Raw genomic sequence first — 26,346 nt, forward strand, 5'->3', positions numbered from 1 at the left:
ATGCATCCCTCAGGGTGACTCAGACTCCTCGTCGGTGGGCAGTGAGGACCGGACATTGTGCACACAAACCTTTCTGACATTGCACCTCTTATTTCAACGACACAGACGCGCTCGCTGCCGCAGGTCACACAGGTGTAGCGTCATTCAACGCATGACTGCTGACACCGACAGAGATAAATAGCTGAGTGCCCCCACACCCCAGGCACCCGGCCATACCACCCACCTGTAGTGGATTGGTATTGGCAGCAGGGAGGGGGGAGGCCTCCCCCTCCACAGCGGGTATTGGACCACACAATGCCTCGCTGAGGTCGGCCACACGCCCCGAGGGCACGCCAAGAAGGAAATGCGAGGAGGGAAAACAACAAAGAAACGGTTGAAGTAAAACGATAACTCATGCACACCGAGACGAAAGACCTATATGGGTGGAGTTGATCGGGGGGGGGGGAGATAACGCATGGAGCTCATCAAAAGCGCGGAAAGGCAGCCACGACAGAGGAAGGGATCGTAGGAGGCACTAAAACGACAGAAGTGGAGGCAACAGTTGTAAGACGATGACGGCAAGGAAGACCTCGTCACTTTGGGGAGAAGAAGAAAAAGACCAGAGCTGCCTAAAGTAGCGCGGGACTTGAGGCTGTAGAAAAAAAAAGAGACCGAAGGTGCACCTCTCCCCTTTAAGTTTGCTTTCCGCACCTCAAACAGCGGGCCCCTCTCCTCTATCGCCTTTTCGTGTGTCAAGTACGGAATGACGCGAAAGTAGCAGAAGCGGCAGCGACTGTGTGGGTGTGGTAGGAGGGGGTGTAATGTTTCACTTTCTTCCTCTTGAACGCCAAGCTGCCGGCAGCGGTCTGGCCATCGTGCTGAGGTAAAGGAGTGAAGGGAGAGAGTAAAAAAAAACTGAAAGAGGAACAGAGGCAAAGAAAAAAAAACACGAGAGACGAGATGAGGTGAAAGGGTAGGGTACACCACGCACAACAGCATGAGAGAGCGAGCGAGCAAGAAAGCACGCAAGCAAGACAAACAGAATCACTACAAGGGAGGCTAAGAAGATAAAAAGACATAAACACCGAAGTGAAAGGACAGCGGAGCGATGAGACACGTACGCACGCAAGCAGAACCACGAGTACGCTACGTTTGGAGCACTCGAGTAGAGGCACCAACCAACAAAAGGGAGAGAGGGGACACTCAAAGCGAGTTGACAAGTAGCCAAAGGCATTTACTGAGGTGCGTCAATAAAAATCACCCCGTGAACTAAGCAGAGCACGCGCCGTCCAGAAAAGGCGTAGAACCAAGTCGACTGCTGTGCGCACCGTTTGCTCACAGGACCACAACGGGAAAGAGACATGTATTTTCCCATCCCGCTCTACTGCATGGGGAAACGAGAGGAGACATCGGGGGGGAGCGACGAAAAAGAGAAGGGGGAGGGAGGGGGCACATTCAAAGTACATCATCTAGCTGCCTTTTAGAGATGCGAGGGAAGTAAAAGAAAACGAGCACAACCCTTGATGCCACGTATTGGATTGGGTCGTTTGGCTCATTATGTCCTTTCGAGCGAATCCCGCCTCTTTACGACTTCTGTCGCCTCATCCTCCTCTTCCCTCTTTTTCTTCGCATTGTTTATCCATGCCAGCCTCCTCAAATGTCGTTCGACACTTCCTTGTTGTTGCTTTCTGCACCGCCTCTTCAACTTGCAAGGCGCGACTACGTTCTTCGGAACAGGGAGCACGGCTACACAATGACTGGTGCGAACAGCTGAGCGCACTACTTCACCAGCGTTTAGCGTGCGCGCCGCCTTGCGTAGGTGTTGTATGTACGAGTAGATGGAGAAAGTTCTGTGTGCCTCTCAGCACGTGTGCATGGAATGGCCTCTTCAACCCTAACTCTTTTTCCACCTTGTTGACAGAATCCCTACGAGATCCTCAATGAGATTCACATTTGCTTGCCTGACAGCGGTGCGAGACGATTGCCGCTCGATTGACCCGAACTGCTCTTGCGCTCTCTCTTCTCTCACGTCGGCTGTCATCAGCCTCGAACCGCCGCGTACAAAATTAATCCGGTCTCTTGCATCTCCTCAATCTGCACGCCTAAGCTGTTCTCAGCCCAGTAGATTCGCCCAAGCACTCGAAGACCATACAGGCAATATAAGCCCGTTGAAAAACGTGTATAGGAGGGTGAAAAGAGGAGTGCAACGGAGTCTGAGAACAGCCTGGATATGCCGCGGGTAAGCCCTTGGAAAGCAACCTCGCACGATGCCCCGCATACAGATGAAGCGAACAAATGAAAAACTTGGAAGGTACAAAGAAAAAAAAAACTTCACAAAAAAAAAAAAGAAACATCACACCAGAGAAAAGAGGCAAGAAAAGAACAAAAAAGAGGCGGAAAGGTACACGCACCTACATCTACACACGTATGCACACACGCATATATGTATTAGATGGATATATATTCACAGATATATGCAGATGTATGTATAAGTGTGCAGATGCCTGAAGCAGGGACGCAGACGGAGAGGAAAAAAGACGAATGCTCCGGAAGACGACGAGAGTGGTGAGGGGGCACACACAATACAGCGAAAAGACCAGAAAGACTCAGAAAAAAAAAGGTGCGCGTGTGTTGTCGATGGCGTGCACGCGAGGGCATCCGGCCTGTCACACTCTTTTTTTTTAGATACGCAGATGGGAAAGGGAAAGAAAGAGCAACGGAAAGAGGAAAGAGAGGTGAAAATGAGCGCCGTGCTGGTTGGCGTGTGAGCCTGTCCTTTTGTTTTTGTTTCCGCGCAGCATCACGCTGTAAATGTTTGGGGGGAGAACACCAAACCGAGGGACCAATAGATGAGGAAGAGGTGGGAGAAGGGAGGCAACACGCGCATGCACACAGCGCCCAAACATACAATCAAACGCACTTCGTGACGAGCTCATCAAGGGGGGGAGACAGGCAGGGAAGGGGGATAAAATTACAAGAAAGAAATTATGGCAAAATAGAAAAAGAAGAAAAAAGAAAGGCAACCGTAGTTTATCAATCCGTCTGCCTGCCTCTGTCTTGGGTGCGTGTGTGGTTTCCAATGGTTGTGATAGAGCGCAGGAAGTCAGCGGTCGATAAAGCCACGCCGAAGCATGTGGTGAGCAGCAAAATACGAAATGGATGGGGTTTGCCGAGAGAGAATTTGTGAATTTAAAATGTCCACCCCACCCCTCCATTACATGCACCGAAGTGTCTTTACACGCCAATTGGGTCTCTTTTATGCCCCCTCCCCACCCCCGCGCCAGAGGACAGCACCGGGCACGTGGAGACATCCACACATATATACATGTTTGCCCCATACCGATGAAAAGAGAGGGAAGAGAAGGGAAGGGGGGAGGGGAGGGGAGGGGAGGGGAGGGAGGGAGGGGAGGGAGGGAAAGGTTAAGAGAAGGGAAGGGCGAGAGGGTGTGGAGAACAAACACGTGAACCAAATCAATGAAGAGGGGAAAAAGTTTTTTGAAAGCAGGCAAAAAAAAAAAAAGAAGTGGAACGCTGAATCGCGAGGAGCAAATGGTGAAGAAGAAACAAGCAACCTATATAGATATATATGAGGCACACGAGAAAAGGGGGTGCACAGAAATGAGGCAATCATGAGCTGACACGGGAAGACAGTGGCGCAAAGCACAGCAGCAGCACAAAAGAAGACCGTACTAGAGATAAAGAGGTGGGGGAGAGGGGAGGGGAGGGGAAGAGGGAGAAGGGGAGGGGAGAGGAAGAGGGAGAAGGGGAGGGGAGGGGAGGGAGAGGGGAGAGGGGAAAGGGGGAAGCATACACCTCAAGAGAGAGAGATGGAAAATACAGTCACGAAGGGAGATTTCTGTTGACACGAAAAATGAGAGAACCTTTAAAAAACGCAAAAAGGGGGGCAATAACGTAGAGAGAAAAGATGGGGAAACAAGCACGTCGAAAACGAAGTGAAAGTCGCAGCACCCACATCGCCACGGACGTGATATGGCGCGTTCCAGGTACACATGCACAGAGAGCAGAAGAAGGGGGGGAGGAGGAAGAGAGAGAGAAAAACACCATACAGATACGAGATGCACAAAGACCTCGCGTATCGAGCGACGCACGGCACGGGCAGCCCAATAGAGGGCAACAACGAAGAGGGTGGAGACAGAAGAAGACGTGCGAAGAGGGGAGGGAAGCGTGAGAAACAAACCTAAAAGCCACACACCAATCAAATCCCTCATCATCATATTTCAACACTGCACCCTCACCCCCGACCCCCGCGCCGTGTCACCGCCCTCACCGATTCTCCCATTGAGCCCCGCGTTGAAAATCACATCGCGTCCCCCCCCCCCCTCCCCCCCCTCTCTCTCCATCTCCTTGCTGGTACATCGACTGACACACTCGCGCTCATGGACATGTATTTGTATGGTCTGGTCAGTCAATACGGAGGGAAAGATAGATGAGGAAGAAGCGTTCTTCAGCTTCGTTTCTTCACTCGTCTTACTCAAGAATGTCGCTCCCCCCCCATCCCCGCCTCAGGGATGTACTCCTTCTATTCTCCCCCCCCCTCCCTTTTCCCTTTTCCTCTACGGCATCCTTCGAGTTAACCATTAAGTGTTCGTTACTTTACGTTTTTTTCAGCCTGCATCGTGATGGCATTGACGTGACCGATTCTTTGTCGCCTCTGCCCCTCCCTCCCACTCCCCCTCACGCCTCTCTCCCTCCCGCCCCTCTCTGTCTAGCGTATCGTTTCAGGACGGACAGTCGCAGTCGCAAAGAAGAGATCAGCGGTAGGAGGGAACGAGATGAAGAGCCTCCGTTTGCTTGAACGGATCGAATTTCTTTTCTAATGATGAGTTCATTACTTTGGTGCTCCCCAATATAAAAAAAAGCGTGAAGAGGGAAAAGGAGAGCAGCCAAGACACAAGACCGCACCGTGCTGTAATGGACTTGACTCGCAGGTGCCACTCAACTCCTCCACCTCCACCCCGATACTGCTCTGTTCGCCACCTCCCTCTCCATCTGACCTTGACAAACATCAAGAAAAAACAGAGCACGTGACGCAAAGAAATCCGTCTTACGTGAGAAGAACTCTGCAGGGGATGAGGGATAAGCAGACAAACGTCCACAGAAGAAGTAAATACAGTCTCTGTAAAACAAATACAAAAGAAAAGGAAAACTGTGAAGGCAGTCCACCCACCTACCCGCCCTGTATTTCGGTTACAATGGTGATGATTTTTTTTTGCTTTCGTCTTTTAAGTTAGTCGCACACGCACACTTGTTGTTGGCTGCTCTTGTTGTGGTTTTTTTTTCCATTCTGGAAGTGGGGTCGGTGGAGAGGAGGGGGGGTCTCTATATTTTCACCACACAAGTCTTTCATACACACCGCCCGTGTGGCATCCTTCCCTCCCTCTCTCTAAACCGCTTTTGGAACCGCAAAGGATTCGTGCGCCCACGTACCCCGGGGTGAGCATGACACGACCCACACACAAACTTATCTTTTTTTCATTTCCCTCTCCGTTTACGATAAGTATGTAAGGACCGTAGCCCACGGCAGCTCTGCATCAACAAGAGCGTTGTGGTACACAGCGTAGACGTCAGCACCACTCTCTGGCGCGTGTAGGCTGTGCAGCAAATTCATCACAACAGATGTGTCGAGGATGTTTAGAGTGCACCAACGGGCATACATGAGGCGCAGCTGTCGGACGCGGATGCTCTTGCGCGGCTTCAAGCCAGAAACAGACAGCGTGTGGTGCATGATGACCTCCATGGCGACCATGGCCTGAAAAAGCGGGCTAGAGCGGCGTTTCAGAATCTCACTCACCAGCTCGTCGACTTCGGTGGCCGACAGCAGGTTCGAGCCCTTCACTGAGATGGTCGAGCACGCCAGCAAAGCACCAATTACTTTGGACATTTGCACGAGTTGCGAGACGGTGGAGCCGTTGCCGGTCTCCGCGAGGGCGAGGTTCACCAGACTCGCCTTCCACGCTGCATTGCGTTCGCTGGCATCAACGCGGGAGCGGCGCAGCACCACGAACTCGGCATCGTCGGTCACCTTGTGAAACAGCATGCATTGAGACAAAGGGTCGTAGTGACCAACGCTGGAGACGGACTCCATCAGCGGACTTTGGCGTAAATGTGGAGTCGTTGGTGTGCGGCACCCCGATGAAGTCCCCGTGCCCAGTATGCCGCTCTCGGAGACGTTGCTGAGACTAAGGAGGTACGGCAACAGACGGAAGCGGCATTGGAGCGCCACGCGGAGCGTCGCCCGCTCACACCTCCGGTCAACGATGGTGTTCAACAGCGACGTAGAAATCGATAGGGCGCTCTTGACGAGGGTGACCATCTGGTCCGTGCCGTTCGTGGTTGTCAGGTCGTGCAGCATAACGTTAAAAAGGCCCAGGTGAAGCAGATTTTGCACCTCAGCGATTTTTGGCAAGGCGGATACATCAGCTGCGTAGCAGCGCTGAATCATATGGCCTATGTTCTCGAACATGCGAGGGCACTGGTGGTACTCAGCCTTCTCGATATCAAAGCGAATCCACTCAATGATGGCAGAAATCAGATCGTTAGGTTGGAAAGAAGGGCAGGAAGTGAGCAGCGCGGAGAGGAGCTCCGTGATGCGCTGCCGCTCGTTAAAACGAGAGGTATCAGTCGTCACCTGCCGAAGCCACCACGTCAAGCATAGCACCTTGTTCTTGAGACTCATCTCCCCAATACCGTGCAATACGGTCGCCTCCTCTTTGGGGTCATTGAAGTTCTGCATAAGCTGCTGCGCGACCTCCTGGATGTTTACCACCTCTGTTACTCCCGCCGTTGAGGGGCGGCCACGACACAGCAAGGCGCTCGGTGGAGCATCATGGAGGGTGCGAGAGACATGCAGGTCACTCGACGGGCGGACATAAACGGAAGCGGGGGACCGCCGCTCCGGCATGTTCTGCCCAGACGCACCGTTAGAGGGGTGCAACTGTGACGGGGTCAGAGCAGCTGGCTTTGGTGGGACGTAGGTGCGCGAGAATGTGGGGCTGTTGCTGGGGCTGGAAGGAGAAACTGATATGCTGTTGCCGAGGCCGGAGGTGTCGCGGAGCACTACGGAGGCTGGACGAGGCAGCGCGAAGTCGAAACGCTGCGTCGCATTGTCCTCGCTCGGGGTCAAGATGGAGGACTGCAGTAGGGAGGTACTGGCTACGCTGTCGACATGCTTCATGCACGACGATCGATGCAGGTCATCGTACGAGTCCACTTCACGCATCACACGCTCGCTGGTGACCCAGCCCTGCTTCTTGTTCATGTCGCCCAGGTTCATCATGAGAAAGCGGATGCGGAGACGCGGGTGCGAGGTCTCGACCACCTTGGCCACGCCGAGGTAACGCGCCAGTAAATATGGACGGCAGTCCTTTAGAATCGGACCGACCGTGTGGATCAGCGTCGAGAAAACCTCATAGACGTAGTCTTCACGCTCGAGAGGATTGCTTGGGTCAAAGCCGCCGACCAGCAGTTTAAACATATTTTCTACGACGCTTTCTGTCACGAGTTTGATCTTTAAAAGCTCGCCCATGAACTTAATGTTGCCGACGAGACGGTTCTTCAGGCGGGTACGCTTCATATCCACCTCCTCCTCGCTGTAGGGCTTGCCGGTGGTGCGGTCGACTCTCTCGTCGGCTGACAGCTCAATGGGGCGCCGGAACTCCTCGTCACAGATGTGGAGCAGCTCGCGATTGATGCGGTTGCAAAAGAGGCGGTCCCGCAGCTCCGCCTCCAATTCGCGCTCACTATCCTTCATCTCGCAGAGCTCACTGAAGAGCCGCGCGTAGAGCCCGCTGTACTCCGGCTCCTGTACGGCCTTGTCAAAGAACACCTTAACTATCTCGCGCAGCTCAGCCTCGTCCGCTTGACGTAGCGGGAGCTGCATCAGCTCCTGCAACAACTCTGTGAACTTCTGCGGAGTGATGCGGCTTAGCACCGACATCACTTTGTGGTGCACCTGCCGCACCGGTTTTGCGCGTGTTCTGCCCTTCAAGCCGGAGCCCAGCGCACCGCGGCTGATGCCGTCCTCGGAGTTCAGCACCTCGCTCATGGATAGCTCCAGGTGCTTCGGTACCTTCAGCGTGGGTACTTCCAGGTACTGCTGAACGCACCAGCGGAGTACGCCGTGTGGCGTGTGCGAGGCATCCCTTCGGACCGACATGAACATCCCCACCGGGTAAACACGTGCCGCTGTCGCCACCTCCGTGATGGTGTGAAAGAAAGTGTGCACTGGAGTGCTGAGCGGGGAGAAAAGGCTGCTTTGAGGACTCTGCGTCGGCATATCCGTCAGCGGTGCCACCACAGGGGCAACTTTCGGTTTGACGTCTGGTGACTGACCTAACGCTGTGGGGGGCGCCAGGATAAAGCGAGGGGGGGCTGGCAGCTTTTTCTCAGTATCAGCACTTGTCGGGTACCACGGTCGAGCCGTAGCCGTCAGCGTTTTCTTATGTGGGGGAAGAGACTTAGTGAACTTAGGTGGGCGGAAGACGGACTCGGTGCGGCGCTCCCTCTCGATGAGGGAACGGCTCGTCTGTGCTTCCATCAGCATCATTTGGTGAGCTGAGTGGAGAAGATGTAACAAAAATGTGGAAGAAGAGGAGAATGAAGGGGGGTGGGCTAATATGGAGACGCACCCGAACAGGGATAACAATCAAGAAAATAAAATTTACAATCTCGAAAAAGCTGCGGAGGGTATGGAGGGAGCGACAAGTGGAGTACAGGCGGTGGGCAAGAAAGCAAAATCTCTTGCTTCTAGAGGTGAGAAGCGGTAAGGGTTTTTTTAGAAAGGGGGGACGGGGACATGGACGTTGCGGTGTGGAGAAAACGTCGAGAAACACATGGCGAAGAAGCACCGAGGCGTCGATGTGCAGACGCTCAAGTGTGCCTCTGCAGCACATCGTAAAGGCTCGGCTACAGCCAACAGCGACAAAGCCACTCATTACGGGCAGCTGTGCAAAAGTCTGGCGCCGACTTACACGTGTCACTGAGTCTCCCTGAGCGCCAGCACTGCACTTGTGTTGTGATTTCGGTGAATGTGTACCAGCTTCGAACGGAAAAGCTTTTCGTTTCTTCCAATAGGAATGAGAAGGATAGGGAAGGAAAGGGGGGGAAGAGCACATCCACACACGCCCCACACAGGGGCGCCAGAAGAGATCCTCAACCTCCACCTCCCGCCCTCACCCCCCTCCCCGCCAATTCATGGTGGTTTGCATTTGCTATACACATTCCGAAAAAAAAAAGTCACACGGCGACAGTCGCACCCGCTACGTCAGGCCTCAGGGTCTCCATCTGACGTATCCTCTAGCGCCGGTACAGCGCGGAGCGCGAGTGGTGCAGACTCATGCGTAGCCAAAAGATCTGTTGCGCGCGCGCAGACGTCGTTCATCAGGCGGTGTAAGCTTTCCAGTGGCTCAGCAGTTGGCGGTGGTGAAGCGCCGCCCAGATTTGCCTCCTTCGCCCTCACTTCCTCCTCGCGGGCGATCTCAAGCAAACGCTGAACCTGTGCTTCCTCCACAATGGGTGCGGTGGGTTGTGCCCAGGATGGCCTTAGTGCTACGATAGACGAAGGCAAGTCGTCAGCCGGGGCTAATGCTACCTCCTCTGCTCTCCGCTGCAGTGCACGGAGGCGCTCATTGACAGAGCGCCGCTGCTGCGCCGCCTTCTCCTGCTCTCGTGCGTAGAGCATATAGGCGTTCCCGAGGTCTGTGGCTGTCTTGGCGACATGGGGCGCGTCGTTTGTCTCGTCGTTGAGGGACTGCAAAATGCTTTCGGTCACTGCAACACCGCGGACAGCTTCATAGCGCCGCACCTCCCTCTCGAGTCCGCGAAGACGCTGCACCATCTCTTCTCCAGGCACGAATGGGTTTATCATCAAAGCAGCAACATTGGACTGGTCAAGCAAGTGCTGAACACGCGCCTCCTCGCCGTCCGCCAAGCTCGCCTGTGGGTGCACAGGAATCGATGGAGGTTTTGACGTAGATAGCTGCCTCGGCTGCGAGGGTCGCGTCCGTGGAACGGATGTGCAGAGGCGATTCTGCTGGCGCACCCGTGCGTTGAAGTGCACTGCCGGCCGCGTCGGGCCGAGCGGCTTTGACGGAAAGGCACGTCGCCCAGGCCGGATTGCTGGGTCGGCTTCCGACAGCGTTGCCTCGCTAGCGGGCAGGGAAAACGTGGACTCTGGGGGTCTCTTGGCTCTTGCTGCGTCCTCGTCAGACAGGGCGACATGTGCAGCGTCGCTTGTTGGCACCAGCACCGTGTCACTCTCGCCGCCAGGCAGAGAAACTCCGTCGTCGTCGTCGCCGATGGGCACCTCCACGTGACCAGAGGCCCCGACGCGGATCTCGTAGGTGCGTCCTTCGTTGTCAACAGCGGTGATGAAAGTGTCGATCTCTTTCTGCAAAGCGGCCATGTGTGCCTCAATGTCTATCGCGGTCGTCGCCGCAGGGACGCTCGACCCTTCCACAGGGAATGTCTTGGAACCGCCATTGCTTTCGGCTTGTGCGCTGGAGCTAGTAGAGAGATAGCGAAGCACATCAGCATCCTCGATGCGCCGGATGTCTTCCACAGTGAACTCCGCACAGAGGCCACCTTTGGAGAGGTTCACTGTCTTCTGCAAGGCGGCTTCGGCCTTGGCGATGGAGGACAGGGGCATCCGCATCGGCCCTGGGCGTAACGCAGCGTCTCTTACCCGGCTGCTGCCATCGGGGGTCTCATCTCCTTCCTCGCCGCAGCTGACGAACGACAGAATCGACGAAGAAAGCGACGACGCCTTCGATGCCCCAGAAAGGTGGAGGTCGTGCATGGTGAGGCGAGACATGATAACATCGCGCTGCACTTTGGGTACGCGATACACACCCACACCATCGCAGGCTTCTGAGCCAGTAGCCTCCGCTGGTGGCGAGCTCGTTTGCGGTTGTTCACTCATAACCTTCCCAGGGTAGCAGGGCACCGAAGCGGACGAATGGACGCGAAGGCCGCACACAAGCGCCCGGAGTGGCTGGAAGGGGAAAAACCGGGAGAGGGGCGCCCCAAGCAGAGGTGCCGCTGCAGGGACGCTAAGCGGCAACGGCTGCAGTTGCCGGCAGCGAGAAGAAGAGAGGATGCAAGGTCAGCTAGGTGAGGTCGAGGAATGCCGAGTTGGTCACTCCGCATGGAACGCCATACTGAAACAACTAGGGCGTGACGGAAGTCACGCGATATACCGAGAGAATGGGGATCGGGCGGGGGGACGAAGTGGAAAGAAGACGGGCTCAGATAACACATTGTCGAGGGGGAAGATGCGCAACGTGAGTTGACAAACAGACAAACAAGCGCGTCCACAGACACGCAAACACATCGTGGTGTTCGGAAGAGGAGGGGGGAGAGAATGCACAATCACAGGAAGGCGCTGCCCGTGCGCAGTTGGCACCATCCCCACTGGCGACTGTAGCGGAATTCGAGGGTGCATGTCATCATTGTCTATTTCACTCTATTTGCTGTTTGTCAGTTAATGTGGAAAACAGAGCCACACACACACATACACACAGAGCACACAGCGGCTGATACGCAAAGAGACACTCAGGTGAAATGCAGGACAATCGGCGAACGGCCCAATGAGCAAAAGATTCAAGTCGAACGCATGTAACGCGCAACCGGCTCCGTCTGTCAGGGCCAACACCACGCTACCCTCCCCTCAGTGACACATTGGATCATTAGTGTATAAAGAGTAGGAGAGTTCGCGACAAGCGGCAAGAGCAAGGAGAGGAGAGGACAACGGAAGAGAAGGTTCGAAGGAGAGAGAACGGCGGCTATTGAATTACTCACTGACACCCATCGACGCCTCACGCAGGAGAAGACACACATGCTAGCTGGCGATGGCGCCGCCACTGAGCATCAACTCCCCGTCCTCTTCCTGGAGGGAGTGCGTGCGGTAGAGCCTGCATCTTCTGTGTGAAGCACAGGTGACGCACCCGTGTACCAGTCGCTCCTGCCAGTATGATCCAGTGCTGCCTCTTGAAGCTGGTTCACACTGTCGTGGTCCGTGTCGTGGATCATGACTTTGTACGAGACGGTTGGCGCGGTGTGGTCCAGGTCCCCCTCCATGGAGAGCAAGTCGGCGAGAGTGCCAGCCGATATGACCTCATCGCCCTCTGCGGCACCCTGGGTAGCGTCAGCGGTTGGCTCAGTAGAGCGCTCTACTGTAGCTGCAAACGACTCGCCTGCTTGCGCCTTTTCTCGCTGCTCCTTTGCCAGGAGCGTCACCTGATGCGGAGTCAGTTGTTCTTTCTGCAGCTGTGTAAGCACCCCCATTATGACTGTTGCCTCACGCATGGAGATGTACTTGCCAGACAGCTTCGCCTCCTCTGCCTGAATGGCGGCTACGCGCTTCTTCACAGTGAGGTCATCGTAGAACACCTGCAGCACCCGCTTGATGGCCTCCGAGTGCGCTACACCCTTGCGCTTCAGCTCGTAGTAGTGCCGCTCCATGCGATCGAGCGGCTTACGTATCCAAAACACGTTGTAATACCGCATTCCTTCTGACGCTAAGAGGCGACTCTTCCGCGATAGCTCATCACGCAGTGCGATACGCTCGGCGGAAAGGCGATCGGTGTCATCCTGCGTTGGCTCGCTTGCGTTGTGTGGGTTGAGCGTTCTCTCTTGTTGGAAGTTGTGATTGATGGGCGGGAACATGCGGAAGTGACTGTACCACTCAGGGGGAATGTAAAAACCGGTGCCCGCCAGTCGCCCCATGCGCTTAAGGTGTTCCCACGGCTCATACTTTTCGTTCCACGTGTCAAAGCGCGGCGCCACACCCATGTTCTTGGGAATTTTGTACAAACATAACGAAGAGCGCCGCATGATATAAAGCCGCACGAGAACAGAGAGAGGAGGTGTGTGTGTGCGTTGTGGGGAGGAGGGGGGACTACGTTGGAAGAAACTCGCGAACAAGAGAGTGACAGAGCGACAGTGTGTCTTCTACGAACACGAAGACAAACACGCGACCGTTGCCACTGGCCGTTCCCTTCACCCTCTGTGCCTCGGCCGGAAGAAAGACTGGAAAGGGGCGGGGAGACAGATGACGAAGCCGTGGGAGCACACCAAGACTCTTGATAGCCCGGCAGTGAAAAGAAAAGCGAGAACAAGGGACGGTGCCGGAGCTGGATAGGCAATGAAACGGCCCTCCGCCTTGGGAACTACTCGGGTACACTACAGGTCAAAACAAAGGAGAGAAAAACATGGGGGAAAGATATCGAGGAGCAACAGCCAATAGAAGGGGAGAGTGGGAAGACCGAAAAGAGAAGAGAGATCGATTTTTGTGAGGGATAAAAGCGGTGGGGGAGGGAGGGAGGGGGGGGGGGGCTTGTATCTATCGCCACCCATTACAACTGCACCGCTGCTTGAGCCATGCGATGACGGAGAAGAGGGGAGCTCCGGAAGTCGAGAAAAAGAATTGCGAGGAAATGCAGAAACAGCGAACGGCAGCATCCCTGCACGCCCGAACGGAATGTCGCAGAGCGCGGGCGCTGGAGGACATGATGTAGGGGGGAGTGGTGTGCAGCTGTGCATATCGGCGACACGCGCAACTCGCGCACTGGGTCCTCTAATACCACGGACAAACCAGCACGCGTTCGATCCACCTGGGGGGGGGGAGGGAGTCGAAGTTGAAGGGGCGGGAGAGAGGAAGTAAGTCTCACACCTTTTATAATTTTACCGTTGTTGTCGCTTCTTGTACGTTCCTTTCCAGTTTCTTAGCCAACAGCAAATATACCAGAAGATATGTTATCCCTCACCCTCGGTGGAGGGAGGTGGAGGGAGGTGGAGGGGGGGGGGGCAGAGGACGCGTGGGCTGGGGGATGGAGGGAGGAAAAGACTCAGGGGGGGGGTCGTCTTTCCCCTCTTCCTCTTTTCCCTCAGTCCCCTTTTCCAACAGCGTCCCCGCACGCACGCACGCACGCACACACACACACACACACACACGATTGCTTCGCTGCAGCGCCTCGGAGGCGTAACTACACCTGCATGGACAATAGTCCAATGACAGAAAAAGCCACTCTAGGTGAAGCAATCGGCGAGCTCCCTCCCCCCCCTCTCTCTCTCTCAGCGTATCAACGGATGGGTGCCAACGCCGCAACAGCACAACGTTTTCACACGAGTGAGAAAACAAAAGCAAACGGGAAAAAAAGACAACAACAATAACAGCGGAACACGAGGGAGGCCACAAGACGAGAAGAGAGAAGCGCCGCTGACAACGCCAGCCGAAGAAGAGACACACAAGCACCGAGCAGCCAGAGCAGTCGCCTACAAAGGAAATGCACTCTACATCAGTGGAGCATGGGGGTGCAACAGACCCCCTGCATTACTAGACCTCCTCTGCAGAGACATCCCAGTCTGCCCCTATCCCACCCCAGCATCATCATCATCGCCACATCGCCGAGTTGCAGTCGTGGCTAGTGACAGCCCCGACTCAGCATTGCTCAACTGCACCACAGGCACGCACCCCACGTCTCACAGCACAGAAAAAAAAGGAAAATGGTGCGAACCGTGTACATGCGAACGGGAAAAGGGGGAAGGGGGCAAACAAAATACAAGAAAAAAGAAAAGGTGAACGTATGCATGGACATACGCACGCATACACACCACATACACACACACACGCGCGCGCAGATCAACTTACAAGATGAACTTCTTGATGTCCACCTTCTTGACCATTTTGTCTACAGCCTTCTTCACGTAGGCGGCGTCAATGACGAACCTCTCGTTTCTCCGCTCCGGCCCCTCAAAGCTGATCTCTTCCACAACCTTCTCCGTGATCGTGATGAGGCGGCGTGCACCGATGTTCTGCACTGTTGCGTTGATATGTGCAGCGATGCTAGCAATCTCCCAAAGCGCATCGTCTTCAAAGACAAGGTCGACGCCTTCGGTAGCCATCATCGCCTTGTGCTGCGCGATGAGGTTGAAGCGTGGCTCAGTGATGATGCGGTGGAAGTCCTCTTTGGTCAACTGCTGTAGCTCAACACGGATGGGCAGACGGCCCTGCAGCTCGGCCAACATGTCTGAAGGCTTTACGCTGTGGAAAGCACCGCTGCAGATGAACAAAATCTTATCGGTTTTTACCTGCACGTTGAACTTTGTTGACACGGTTGTGCCTTCCACCAACGGCAGCAAATCCTGCTGTACACCCTCGGCAGAAGCCTGGTGGCCCTTGTACCCTCCAGCAGCTGTCACAATCTTATCGATTTCATCAATGACAACGATGCCGTCCTCCTCGCAAGCACGCAGCGCCTCGGCTGTGACGTCCTCAGTGTCCATCATTTTGTCCAGCTCCTCTTGCAGCACCGCTGGAAAGGCGTCTTTGATTTTCATCACTTTTTTAATGGTCTGCTGGCGCTGCCCGCTCATCATGGAGGGAATGTCGAGGGAAATAAAGACGCCCTCGCCACCCGCCGTCTTGGGTTTCTCTTTTTTCTCTTGGAGCTCCACCATAACCTCTATATCATCCAACGCACCACTGCGCAGGTGCTCCCGGAAGCCATCCGACACCCCAGCCAAAGATTTTAGAATGCGGTCCTCCGCCTTCACCTTTGCCTCCTCCTCATGCTGGCGGCGGATATTCTGTTTTGTTTGCGACAAGGCAGCTTTGTAGAGGTCCTCAACGATGCTCTCCACGTCTCGGCCATGGAAGCCCACCTCTGTGAACTTGGTGGCCTCGACCTTCACAAAGGGGGCATCTACGAGCTTCGCAAGGCGGCGGGCGATCTCCGTCTTACCCACGCCGGTGGGGCCAATCATCAGTATGTTCTTCGGTGCAATCTCTTCGCGAATGTCGCTTGGCACCTGGTGACGGCGCCAGCGATTGCGCAGTGCCACAGATACAGCCTTCTTGGCTTCGCTCTGACCCACAATAAAGCGGTCCAGCTCCCTCATCAGCTCACGCGGACGCATGTCGCGAATGAGTGTCTTGGAACCCGAGTCTGTGAGGGGTGCAGTCGGGGCAGGTGCAGGCGCAGGGGCGGCAGCTGTGCTGCAGCACCGCACGGCTGTGAGCAGCGTTTGCGAAGACGTAGCAGCCGCTCCAGCGGAGCGGCAGGGCAGCGAGAGGGCGCGATGCATATCGCCTGGTGAAAACGAGACGAATGTTTCGAATGGAACTTTGTAAAAAAAAAACAGACGCGCTCGGCGAAGAACCGCCTCGTTGATTTTTGTGAGGGGAGGGGTGGGGTGGCGGAGATGGCACGCCGGTGCGTGGATCCCGCTGCCGGTGTTGTGGTGATAGTAGAAAGGGGGTGGCGGGAGAGAAGTGAAAGAGGGGGGGGAGGGGGAGGAGGAGGGGGGAGGGGGGGCGCGAAGGAAGACACAAATAGAAATTGGAAACAAAAAAGGAAATCTCTATCAAATAACAACAAAAGAGAGGATGCGGGTGAAGCGCAGTACGAGAGGGAGGAAGAGGAAGGAGAGAGGGGAAAGGAGAGGAGAGAAGGGGGATGGGGGGATACCAGCCAGCTCGAGCAGCAGACAAGTGGAATGTGTATTGAGCTCTTGCTCGTCAATGTGTCTTTCGAACACAGCGACACGCCCTGCGGCGGCAGAAAGAGGTACGATGGTCAAACAAGATGAACAAGGATACGTGTGCGTCTTTGTGAAAAGCGAAGTACGTATGTGTGAGTTGATGTATACTCGGGAGCAAAAAAAAAAGCAAACAAGGCAGCAGCAGCAAATTGGCCAGGTCACGGTGGAGGTAAAGGGGAAGCGCGCAGGAGACGTATTTGACTTCGTACTGAGTGGCGGGCGTGGATGTGGTGTTCGGGGTTTTAGGGGAGAGGGAGGGGCACCAACCCGTAGAGAGACAAAGAGAGGGGCAGCGAAAAGAAGGGTGATGGAATGCGCACGTCCTGCAGCGACAGGGAAGAACTGCCAATGGGCTGCACATTGACGAGGGAGTCCACCATGTGCTCTTGGATTCTGAAGCACATGTGCAGAGAGATGCATTCGAAGCGTTGTGTCGCTGCCTCCCCCCACTCCCCCCCGCCTCTCTCGCACTTCGAACGAGGAGCGTCCATGAGAAAACCTGTATGTGCGGACCATTCAACCATTCCAAGGACACACACGTGGGAAAAGGTGAGCGTGTATGGTGGCGATGCAGGCACGCATACATACCTCAGACACGAACTGCCTATCTGTCCTTCACTCACCAACGTCAAGAGCGAACAGAGTAACACGCCTGCTTTTATGCCCTTTAGAGATGCGGAAGAGAGGGGAGACAGCGAATAGACCCACACGCGTGTGTGGGCAATGTGTCACTGCATCGATATATTCGGGTCGCTAAAAAAGAAAGATGCATGCCTGGTACGCTGGGCCAAGAGGGGGGGAGGGGGACTGGGTGACAACGGCTCAGCTGGAGAGCGAAAAGACACTCCAATCACAAAGGCAGCAGCGGCAAGATGCCGATATGGATGAGAACAGCTGAGAAAGAAAATGAAGGCGAAGGCGGGGCCATGATCCAGGAGAATAGGAGAGGAGGCGTGGAGTCAGTGAAAGGGGGCCAATGTGTGGGTGCACGGCGCAAGGACAAATGAATCTCTAAAGACTCACACACATGCGGGCGTGCATGCTCTTCCACGACCCTCTTTCTCTCCTACCCCACTCCCCGTGCGTGTAGGGTCAAGATCCCTCCAGTTCTGTCTAGATGCACTCCTCCACACTGAGCCGCTCATTCCGCAGACACCCAAACCGCATTCCCAAATCGCTAAACCTTGTTGCTGAACAGCAGGTGCTGCTTCTTGCGCTTGAGGGGGGCCATGGAGCGGATTTTATGGTAGATGCGCACCAGCGTGGACAGCAGCAGCCACTTCTGGCGCTGCAGTAACTTGGCGGTGTACGTTTCGCGGGAGCTCACGCCCAGTTCGCGCTGGAGGACATTAAAGTACACCGCCGAGTGGAGTCCCGCCGTGTTCCCGCTGTGGAAATGGGACGGAGCTGCGTTTTCCCTTACTAAAGCGTCCTCCCTCGCGCACATCGCCTCCACCCCCTCGGGAAGCGACACACGCTGAGTAAAAGCGTAAGCGATGAAGCGCGCCTGTGCCTCAAAGAGTAAAAAGGGGGGCATCAGCTCCTTTCGATGACCTACCAGCGCCAACGAGGGCTCCGCGGACCAGAGCGTACCCAGGTACAGACCATGCCGATTGGCGGCAGGGAAGTCACCTTCTAGGTCGCCGGAAGTGCTTGGCGAAGAAAATGAGTAAGACAAAGTGAGCAGAGGCTGATCCTCCTCCAGCATGTTGCGCACGTCTGGGTGCAAAAAAGGATATCGGCGTGTGTACCCTGTGGCGCAGATAACAGCGTCGACGTTATCGATAAACAGCTCTGCAGGCGACGCAGATAAAAACTCGCTGCGGCGATAAACCCCTTCCTTTGCCATGGAAACCATGTCTGCGGTGCTCTGTCGTGCCAACGGATTCGCAGCAAAGCGCAGTCCGCGACCGTCATTTCCGATAGGTGGCCCCAATGCTGGGATGTTCTCTAGCCGCGTATTACGGTACTGTAGCCATTTGCACACTAAATCATTCGCAGCGTGCACGTCGTCGCGCAACCACGGTAGGCGAGCCGCGAGGACGAGGAAGCGCGTGGCAGCGTCAGCGGCCACCCGTACGTCTGACACCTCTTTTTTCGCCTGTTCGCGACACGGGGACGTCGCTCCCAAACCCTTTCGATGCGCAGCGGCGGGCGAGGTACGCGCCAATCCTTTCTGTGGAGCAGATACGCAGAAGGAAGAAGCTTGTGCAGTGATGCTTTGATAGACATCTGCGCCCATCCGCTTCAGTTCAATGCAGTAGTCGTGAGCGGAGACACCGTTGCCAACCACGACGACGCGTTTCCTGTGAAAACAACGAAAGTCTTTCACATGCGCGGCGTGATGCACCTCTCCGCCCTCGCGCACGTACCCCTCAAGCGCCTCCCGCAGCCCGGCAGGGAAACGCACCTCCTGCGATTGGCCGGTGCACACGCAGACCCTGTCGAAGGACCACTCCATGACATCCCCATTCACAACATTCACCGATATGACTTTCCACGTGTCATCTGCAGGGTGAAAACGGACAGACTCCACTTTTGTGTTGAACCGCGTGAGCCCCCGGACACCCGTCTGAGAGGCATACTGGTGCAAGTAGTGCTGCACCGCCGTGTGGTGCGGAAACTGTGGGACGGCGTAGTCGAAGCGGACATCACTGAACGACATGAGATCCTTGGGCAGCACGCAGCGCATAGACGGATAAATGGGTGAAACGCACCCACGACTGGAGTAGATGTCACGCGCGTTGCTGGCCCAGATGCCGCCTGGCTCTGGGGCGAGATCGAAGCACGTGACGAGAAGCCCACTTTGCCGCAACACCCTACTCGCCACCATTCCAGCTGGGCCACACCCGATCACGGCACACGACTGCATGACGTCGCATGCTGGAGTCTTCCAGAACAGAAATGGCTCGACACCGCGCCTTGATGTCTCCTGGTCTTGTGGAAAACAACTTGATAGCGAAAGGGGGAATTGGGGGGCGTTACACCGCGGGGGAGGGAGGGGGGAGGGCGGGGCGATGGAGGGAGGGACGGAGGGAGGGGGGGCAGCCGGCTTAGGCAGCTGCGCGGGTCACACGAAAATGATAAAGGGAGTTTGGGAATGAAAAGTTAGAAGACGACAACACACAGGAGGAGCATCGGCAGGAAAAAAACATGGCACTGCATGTAGCTACCCATCGGCAGACACACACACACACACACGTATACAGGCGTGCACGCATACCGAACACCTCATTGATACTCTAAACCCTCAGCAGGACATCTCAGTGGGTCAATGCACCAGAGAAACTTACGTCACGAACGCACAAGCATATATGCTATGCACGTATGCGGTGCCAACAACAGTACCCAGAAATCACGGGGGGGGCGCCATGAGAGAGCAAACACAGTGCATCCGCAGTGAACGATCGATGTACCCACGGAGTGCTCTGCATACGAGTAAACTTTTGGGTCTGCGATGGTATTTGTTCTTTTTGTTCTGCGTCATATATGCAAGGATTCGCAGGGGGGAAGCCGCAAGGGGGTGCAGCGCGTCGAAGACGCGGTATACTACACATCAATTTGGGAAAAAAACCAAAGCGGCGAAGGAGAGAACACAGCTGAGACCTGAGGTGGGAACGAAGGCGAACACAAACCGACAGGAAACGCGGTTGGCCACCGCGCCCCCCCTCCATTGGGGCAGCAGGCAGCTAATGTACATGAAAGTCCCCAGAGCACCACACACACACACACATAGACGCACACACCAAACACCTTCCGCTGCTCTCTCATATGCACATCGGATTGTCAGTTAGTGCCTCTGGAGGACTTTTCTCGTGGACCCGCTCTCGCTAGGTGCCGGGGAAGACTTGTGAGGCTCGAGGCGAATGCTGCAACCTACTCAGAGGAAGAGACACGAAACAAAGATAGAAGCCGACATGCGTTTGTGTGTGTGTGTTTGAATTGGGGGGGGGGGGGGGGGGCAATCACACCTATACGCCTATGCGCAAGTGTGCTGCAGCGCGGTGCTCTGGGCAGCATATCCGCGCGAACGCAGCGCTCTCATCACGCCCAGCGTCACATAACACTTAAAACAGCCTCCCCCCCCCGCTTCCGCTCAATTGCATCTGTACTTCCTCACGACCTCGAGGCAGAGGACGTGACTCTTCTAAAGTAGCCTCCGACCGGATCTGGTTGATGTCGTACTATCTCATCAGCTTCGCAGAAAAGCGCACTCGTCACGCCAACCAGTTGGCGCAGCGTGTTGCCCTGCTCTTGCTCCACTGTCGGCTGCGGTTCAATAACATCCACCACGGCAGGAGAAAGAAAGTGACGCACCTCAATACCGCCGAAGCAACGCTGGAACACCTCGCCTCTGCGCAGTGCCTCTACAAGGAGGGTCAGCTGGGTCTCCGCAGCGATTTGCTGCTGCTGCTCCAGGGCGGCAGCACCCTTCTTTTTTTTGTCAACTAACTTGGACCCTGCAATTGAGGGAGTTGACGCAGAAGGGGATACTGGAGGCTCTGGGGGTGCTGCAAGTGCGACTCGCTGTCTGAGCGGCTGCCCATGGCGATCCGGCGCACCGTAGAGTACCCACACCTCCACATTGTCCCCTACGCGCACGTCCACGGGGCCTTCAAAAGCGGCTCGGTAGGGTTGGAAAGGCAGAAACGCAAGAAGAGTGCGAGTGGCTGTCGAAACAGCGTAATTCACCACGGCGACGGCCAACACGTTACTGCACGACGGCATTACGCAGAAGTGATTTTTCCCTGGTAGAAGCTGCGAACACAGCGGTGCAATGAGGCGACAAACAGACGGTGACAAGTACTGGCGCGGCAGCACCGGGGAGTTCTTCAGCGTGAAACCGATGCGTATCTCGTACGAAACCACTGGCGTGAACGCCGTCTCTCCAGGGAGAGTGATGGCGGCGCTGTATGGGTCGGCACGGATTGGCCGGGCGCCGAGCACCACCACGTAGTAGCCCGGCTGTGGCACTGTGAGGGTGAACGTGTCCGTGCTGGTGCTCTCTTCGCGCTGATGCCATACCCACTCTGCCCCTAAAGGGGTTGTTTTAGAGAGATCCTCGGGTAGGGATTGGAGAGTCCCCGCGTACAGAACGCAGCACAGCTCCACTTTGCTGGAGTTGGGATTTACTAACGAGATGTAGACGGGTGTCTTGGTCGCAACCACGACGCTGCGCGTCTGGTGAGAGGCCAACTGCAGTCCGTAGTGGTATAAAGCGGGTGTGGGGCGCGGCTGCTGTGCCCACTGCTCCGCCAGCATGGCGGTGGTTTGCACGAGCGTCTTCGCGGGGTCGGTGGGGAGATGTGACACGAGGAAAGCGGTCGGGTGGGCAAAGAAAAAAAAATTCCGCCGCATCCCCTCCGGTGAAAAGGGGAGCAGCTGAACGGATTCGTTCGATGGCAATGTCCCGGCCTCCAAAGAAAAGGTCGGCAACGGGGCGGCCGCCTTTCCCCGGAATGAAGCGTTGGCTCCCCGATGCCCTTTATTCGCCTCCAGCGACACCTCAGACGCCGAAGCATCTGTAGGGCTCGGGGAGCGGCGCAACACCCCATTCGACAAGGCGGCTGATACATCCACAAGGTACTGCTTGCCGTCGATGGCCACAATGTTCCAACTCCACTCAAACGACTCCTCTGGGGCCGCACCCTTAAGTTGTCCCACCACAACCTCACACGAGACACCAACGCTGGCCAGCATGCGCATGTACACGGTGGCCAGAAGAGGGGCTGACGCACACCGCGTCTGCAGAGAAACCAGCAGTGCATCAGGGGGATCGGCGGGCTCTAGCGACGTCGCCACATCCTTGACCTTGCGAGCCACGCGTGGGGATTTTCGCGGTAACGACGCCGATTGCTGCGAGGCCGATCGTCCGCTGACGGAAGCCTTTTCACGGTTCACGTTTGTCTCCACTTCTGCTTCTGGGACGGCCGTCTGGAGCGTCATGTGGGAGCACAGCCACATGTACACGCAGCGCGCTTTCTTGATGGCACACTGCGTGGCCGTCTGCCGCCACGTGACAGTCATGAAGGGGGCCGCAAGCTGCTCTGCAATTACAGTCCACTCAGTGGCGTCGCGCAGTGCCCCAACAGCGCAACACTGTGAATCCGCTTCGGCGCGCAGGGCCTCCGGCAGACCCCAGCCAGCGACCCCGTCGGGGTCGCAAGGGGAAACCACATCAACCCCCATGCCCCAACCATCGCCCCGTGGCGCCTGCGTCTTGGCATGTGACTTTCCCTTGTGGTGAGCCGCCGCAGCCACCGCCGTCACCGAGGCATCCCCGATTTTGCTTTCCCGCTCAATACTGAAGCCGAAGTGATGCAAGTAGTCCGCGTAGCGAGTGTGGGGCAGTCGCGCCGTGGCGTCTTCGGGCAGGTGGGTGTACACCTCATATAGCGAGGCACCGTATTCAAGAAAAGCACGAGAAGAATGCATAGCCGCGGTGGCAGCGGCGGCCTCGGCCTGTGCAGCGGCTTTAGCCTGGGCCGCGGCGGTCGGCGTGTTAGCTGCCTTCATCGCGGGATTAAGAGAGAAAAAAAAACAAGTGAAATGAAACCCCTGCAACGATGTGCACGGCTGCTGCCGCTGCCACTCAGGATGTAAGACGAGACGATGCCGGTGACCTTTAATTCCCCCAGGGGGACCCCCACAGCTACTGCCCCGGAAGAACAGAAATGTGTGGAGAGAGTGAGAAAGAGCGAGAGAAAAGGGCCGACCAGGTCAACAGGTGGAAGGAGGGGAAACGGGGCGAGAAAAAGAGTAAACGAGTAAAATGTAAGGGTGCGAAGTCCATGAAAAAAAAACGTGAACACATGGAGATCGGAAAGAGACGTATGCAGCCCGCTTCATGCACCTTGCACAGCTCTGTTTCTCTGTCTGTATGCGAGCCCTCTGCTGAGCACCTGGGGGCAGCCGCTGAACGCGGCTAACAGCTTCGGTCTACTCATCCGAAAAGGGCGAGGACGACCCTGCCGCCCCCATCCCCCCCCCAAGAAGAACAGCGAGCAATCACGCACACACACATACATATACATACAGAGAGAGAGAGAGTTGAAAAAGAAAAGGGAGGGATAGGTTCAAAGATAAGAAGGGTGAGGAAGCCTCACCACCCCCCTCTTTGTGAACCAAACCGCTTTTGGGCACGCGTTGGCGCTCCCCTTCAAAGTGTTTTGCTTGTGTGTCTGTGTCTATCCGACTGTGTGGTCTTGTATGTTTGTCTAGGTTACAATGCGGATTCTCCCTTCCTCATTCATCCATCTGTGCTCACATGGGGAGGGGAGGGGAGGGGGGGCGGTTATGTGAAATAAAAAAGTTAGGCGGTAGGAAACATCGCCTCGCCTTCGATACAAAGAGCCTCTCCCCCGTCACCGCATGACTACCCGCCTTTCATCTCTCGATAGAGACATCTTCCTTTCACCCCGCGCGCCCCTGTCCTTATCAAAGTGTGTGCACGTCTTGTGTTCTCCTCCCTTTTTTGATGCCGGTTAGGTGCTACCCTAAAGTGGATCCATCAGACTCAGCGGCGGGTGCTATGCTACTTGTCAACGGGACAGGCAGCGGCTTGCGGCGGTACATCTGCGCATACGTGAATAGCGCCAACTCGAACGCGTAGATTTGCGTGGCCTTGCTGACGACGCTGCGTAAAATTTGTGGGGCCAGTCCCTTGTAGAAACCGAAGAAACCGTCCACTTGGTATATATGCCGCAATGTCGGCAGCACCCGCACGTAGTCGTGCTCCCCTGTCGTCTTGTTCACCGTGCGCAGGTGGTTCATGACGACGTTGTACGGGTACGCCACGCCAACTGCCACCAACTTGGCAATCATTGTCAAGGACACCATCGTGGCGGAGGCCCACCAAAAGCTGCACTCGCCGAAGCCACCTTCGTGCGTCGTACGCTTGAGGAGCTCATACACAGTCCAGAAACAGCCTTCTTCTACAAATCGACCTGCCACGTTAGTGACAGTACCACGGTAAAGCCCCCGCACGCCGTCGCGGCGCATGACGTCGCTAAACACCTGACGGATGGTGAGCTTGTCATCTACTTGCACCCGAGTCCGGATGAGAAAGAGGGGGGAAAGGATGAGGTTAGTGGCGACAACGGCACCAAAGGCACAAATCATTGGCCGAACCTCCTCTCTCACCCCTAAATCGGTGAGCTCGTTCTTGAGAAAGCGATAGGTGGGGAGATACACCGCATTGGATGGCATAGAAGCCATGATGTTTGCGCCGAGACCGCGGCTGAACGCGTGGAGAACGCCCTCCTTGAACAGGTCGCGTGCGGTTAAAAAAAGACTCTTGTGCATTTTTCCCGTGGCAGAACGATCAACTGACAGGCGCACGCGAATGGTGTCGAGGGGGTTTGTCACACATGTCGAGCAGATACCGGCGAACCCGCCGGCGAAGACAGAGACGAGATTGTCGCCTTCGACGCGCGACGTGGACGTCATTATGCACAGGACAGGGGAGAGAAGAGGAAAAGGAAGAGAGACTTTGAATGCACGACCAGCTCAACGTGCGTAAGCGGGGCGAGAGAGAGGGGAACAGAGCAGGGACAGCATCAACTGGCGGTGGGAGTAAAGACAAGATGACAGGGAGAGAAGCCCTCTAAAAAGATCACGACGTGAGGGGGAATCGCGAGAGGAAGACAATCTGGGAACGTAACACCGCACACGTTCAAATGGCTGCGTATCTGTAGGGGGGGGGGAGTGCGCAGGTATCGGTGCGTGTAAAAAGAAAAAAAAGAGAGGGATGAGTAGGAGGAGGCAAGGCAGAGCAGCTTTACAAGTGTAGACATCAACAGAGGACACATTAGGAGGGGGGGAAGGGGGGGGGAGGGGAGGGCCGTTCACGCATAAACACGAAGTCTCTCAGCTGATTGATATACGCTTTTCTTGCGGTGTACAGCGGTGGAGGTTGAGCCAGTGATGATGCTCTCTCCTTTGAGAGCCACCGCATCCTGTAGAAAGTTTGTTTTCGAGTGGAAGGGAAAGAAAGAATGGAAGAGGGAAGAGGGGGAGAGAGAAGAACTCCAAGAATACGCGCAGCACTGGGGGAGGGGGCGGGGACGTGACGACACAAACAACAGCTTCAGACACGTGCCCGGTCAGTCTGACCTGCAGGAGAGACGAGGTCACCCATCTCCATGAACTGCACCCGGTCGCACCCCGCCTCAGCAGTCAGGAAGAATCGAGACTGACGCACACAATGTACTCAGTGAAATGGGCGAGCAGACTCTGATCAAAGGACCCTGCCCCGCAGCTCTCACGAGAATGGGGTTCGGCGCTCCACAAAGACAACCCAAACCCTTGAGATTCCTTTGGTATATAAAGCGGCTGCCTATGATCTGCCACAGATGAGATTCCAATGGGACACGGTAGATGTAACCAGACGTACAACAATTTGCATGCCTTGCCCCCATACCTTGGACATGCCCAAGAACCTACTGCTGGAAACGGCTTGTAAGCACACGGTGGCGCCCCGATTTTTCCTCAAAGGTCCAACACAAGGCAGGCACACACGCAACCGCAAACTTGGAGAAATCGAGATCGCAGTCAGCGATCGGCTCAATGGAAAAAAAAAGATGTTCCAAAGACTTGACCCCGAGACAGTCCGCGGCCATACGCCCTCACCACCCGCACGGTCGCTTACGCGTGTGTGTCATAGACCCAGCGCACACACACACACACACAGAGAGATACGCACACACCTCTCAAAAAACAGTTCATTCATACCGGCTGATAAGAGAGAAGCAGCTCACAATCTGGCGGAAGGAGCTCCCACACCTATTAAACGATCCCAACACCACC

General features: G+C 55.8%; 6 protein-coding genes across 6 annotated transcripts; all 6 read right to left on the bottom strand.

Annotated features, from left to right (window-relative positions):
* Nucleotides 1-5,488: 5,488 nt before the first annotated feature.
* Nucleotides 5,489-8,545, bottom strand: JKF63_06044 (uncharacterized protein; the record flags this gene model as incomplete). Its single annotated transcript, XM_067901997.1, has 1 exon — nucleotides 5,489-8,545. The coding sequence occupies one exon, from the start codon at nucleotides 8,543-8,545 to the stop codon at nucleotides 5,489-5,491; it is 3,057 nt and encodes a 1,018-aa protein (XP_067758344.1).
* Nucleotides 8,546-9,262: 717 nt separating this feature from the next.
* On the bottom strand, nucleotides 9,263-10,918 carry JKF63_06045 (uncharacterized protein; the record flags this gene model as incomplete). The annotated part of the gene is made up of 1 exon (XM_067901998.1): nucleotides 9,263-10,918. The coding sequence occupies one exon, from the start codon at nucleotides 10,916-10,918 to the stop codon at nucleotides 9,263-9,265; it is 1,656 nt and encodes a 551-aa protein (XP_067758345.1).
* Nucleotides 10,919-11,865: 947 nt separating this feature from the next.
* JKF63_06046 (uncharacterized protein) lies at nucleotides 11,866-12,831 on the bottom strand (the record flags this gene model as incomplete). Its single annotated transcript, XM_067901999.1, has 1 exon — nucleotides 11,866-12,831. One exon carries the CDS (start codon nucleotides 12,829-12,831, stop codon nucleotides 11,866-11,868), a length of 966 nt encoding a protein of 321 aa, XP_067758346.1.
* Nucleotides 12,832-14,643: 1,812 nt separating this feature from the next.
* Nucleotides 14,644-16,083, bottom strand: JKF63_06047 (uncharacterized protein; the record flags this gene model as incomplete). Its single annotated transcript, XM_067902000.1, has 1 exon — nucleotides 14,644-16,083. The coding sequence occupies one exon, from the start codon at nucleotides 16,081-16,083 to the stop codon at nucleotides 14,644-14,646; it is 1,440 nt and encodes a 479-aa protein (XP_067758347.1).
* A 4,572-nt stretch (nucleotides 16,084-20,655) lies between these two features.
* On the bottom strand, nucleotides 20,656-23,055 carry JKF63_06049 (uncharacterized protein; the record flags this gene model as incomplete). The annotated part of the gene is made up of 1 exon (XM_067902001.1): nucleotides 20,656-23,055. The coding sequence occupies one exon, from the start codon at nucleotides 23,053-23,055 to the stop codon at nucleotides 20,656-20,658; it is 2,400 nt and encodes a 799-aa protein (XP_067758348.1).
* A 975-nt stretch (nucleotides 23,056-24,030) lies between these two features.
* On the bottom strand, nucleotides 24,031-24,987 carry JKF63_06050 (uncharacterized protein; the record flags this gene model as incomplete). Its single annotated transcript, XM_067902002.1, has 1 exon — nucleotides 24,031-24,987. The coding sequence occupies one exon, from the start codon at nucleotides 24,985-24,987 to the stop codon at nucleotides 24,031-24,033; it is 957 nt and encodes a 318-aa protein (XP_067758349.1).
* Between the last annotated feature and the right edge of the window lie 1,359 nt (nucleotides 24,988-26,346).

The sequence above is a fragment of the Porcisia hertigi genome, chromosome 15 (genome assembly GCF_017918235.1).
Source record: "Porcisia hertigi strain C119 chromosome 15, whole genome shotgun sequence".
NCBI classification, from domain to species: domain Eukaryota; phylum Euglenozoa; class Kinetoplastea; order Trypanosomatida; family Trypanosomatidae; genus Porcisia; species Porcisia hertigi.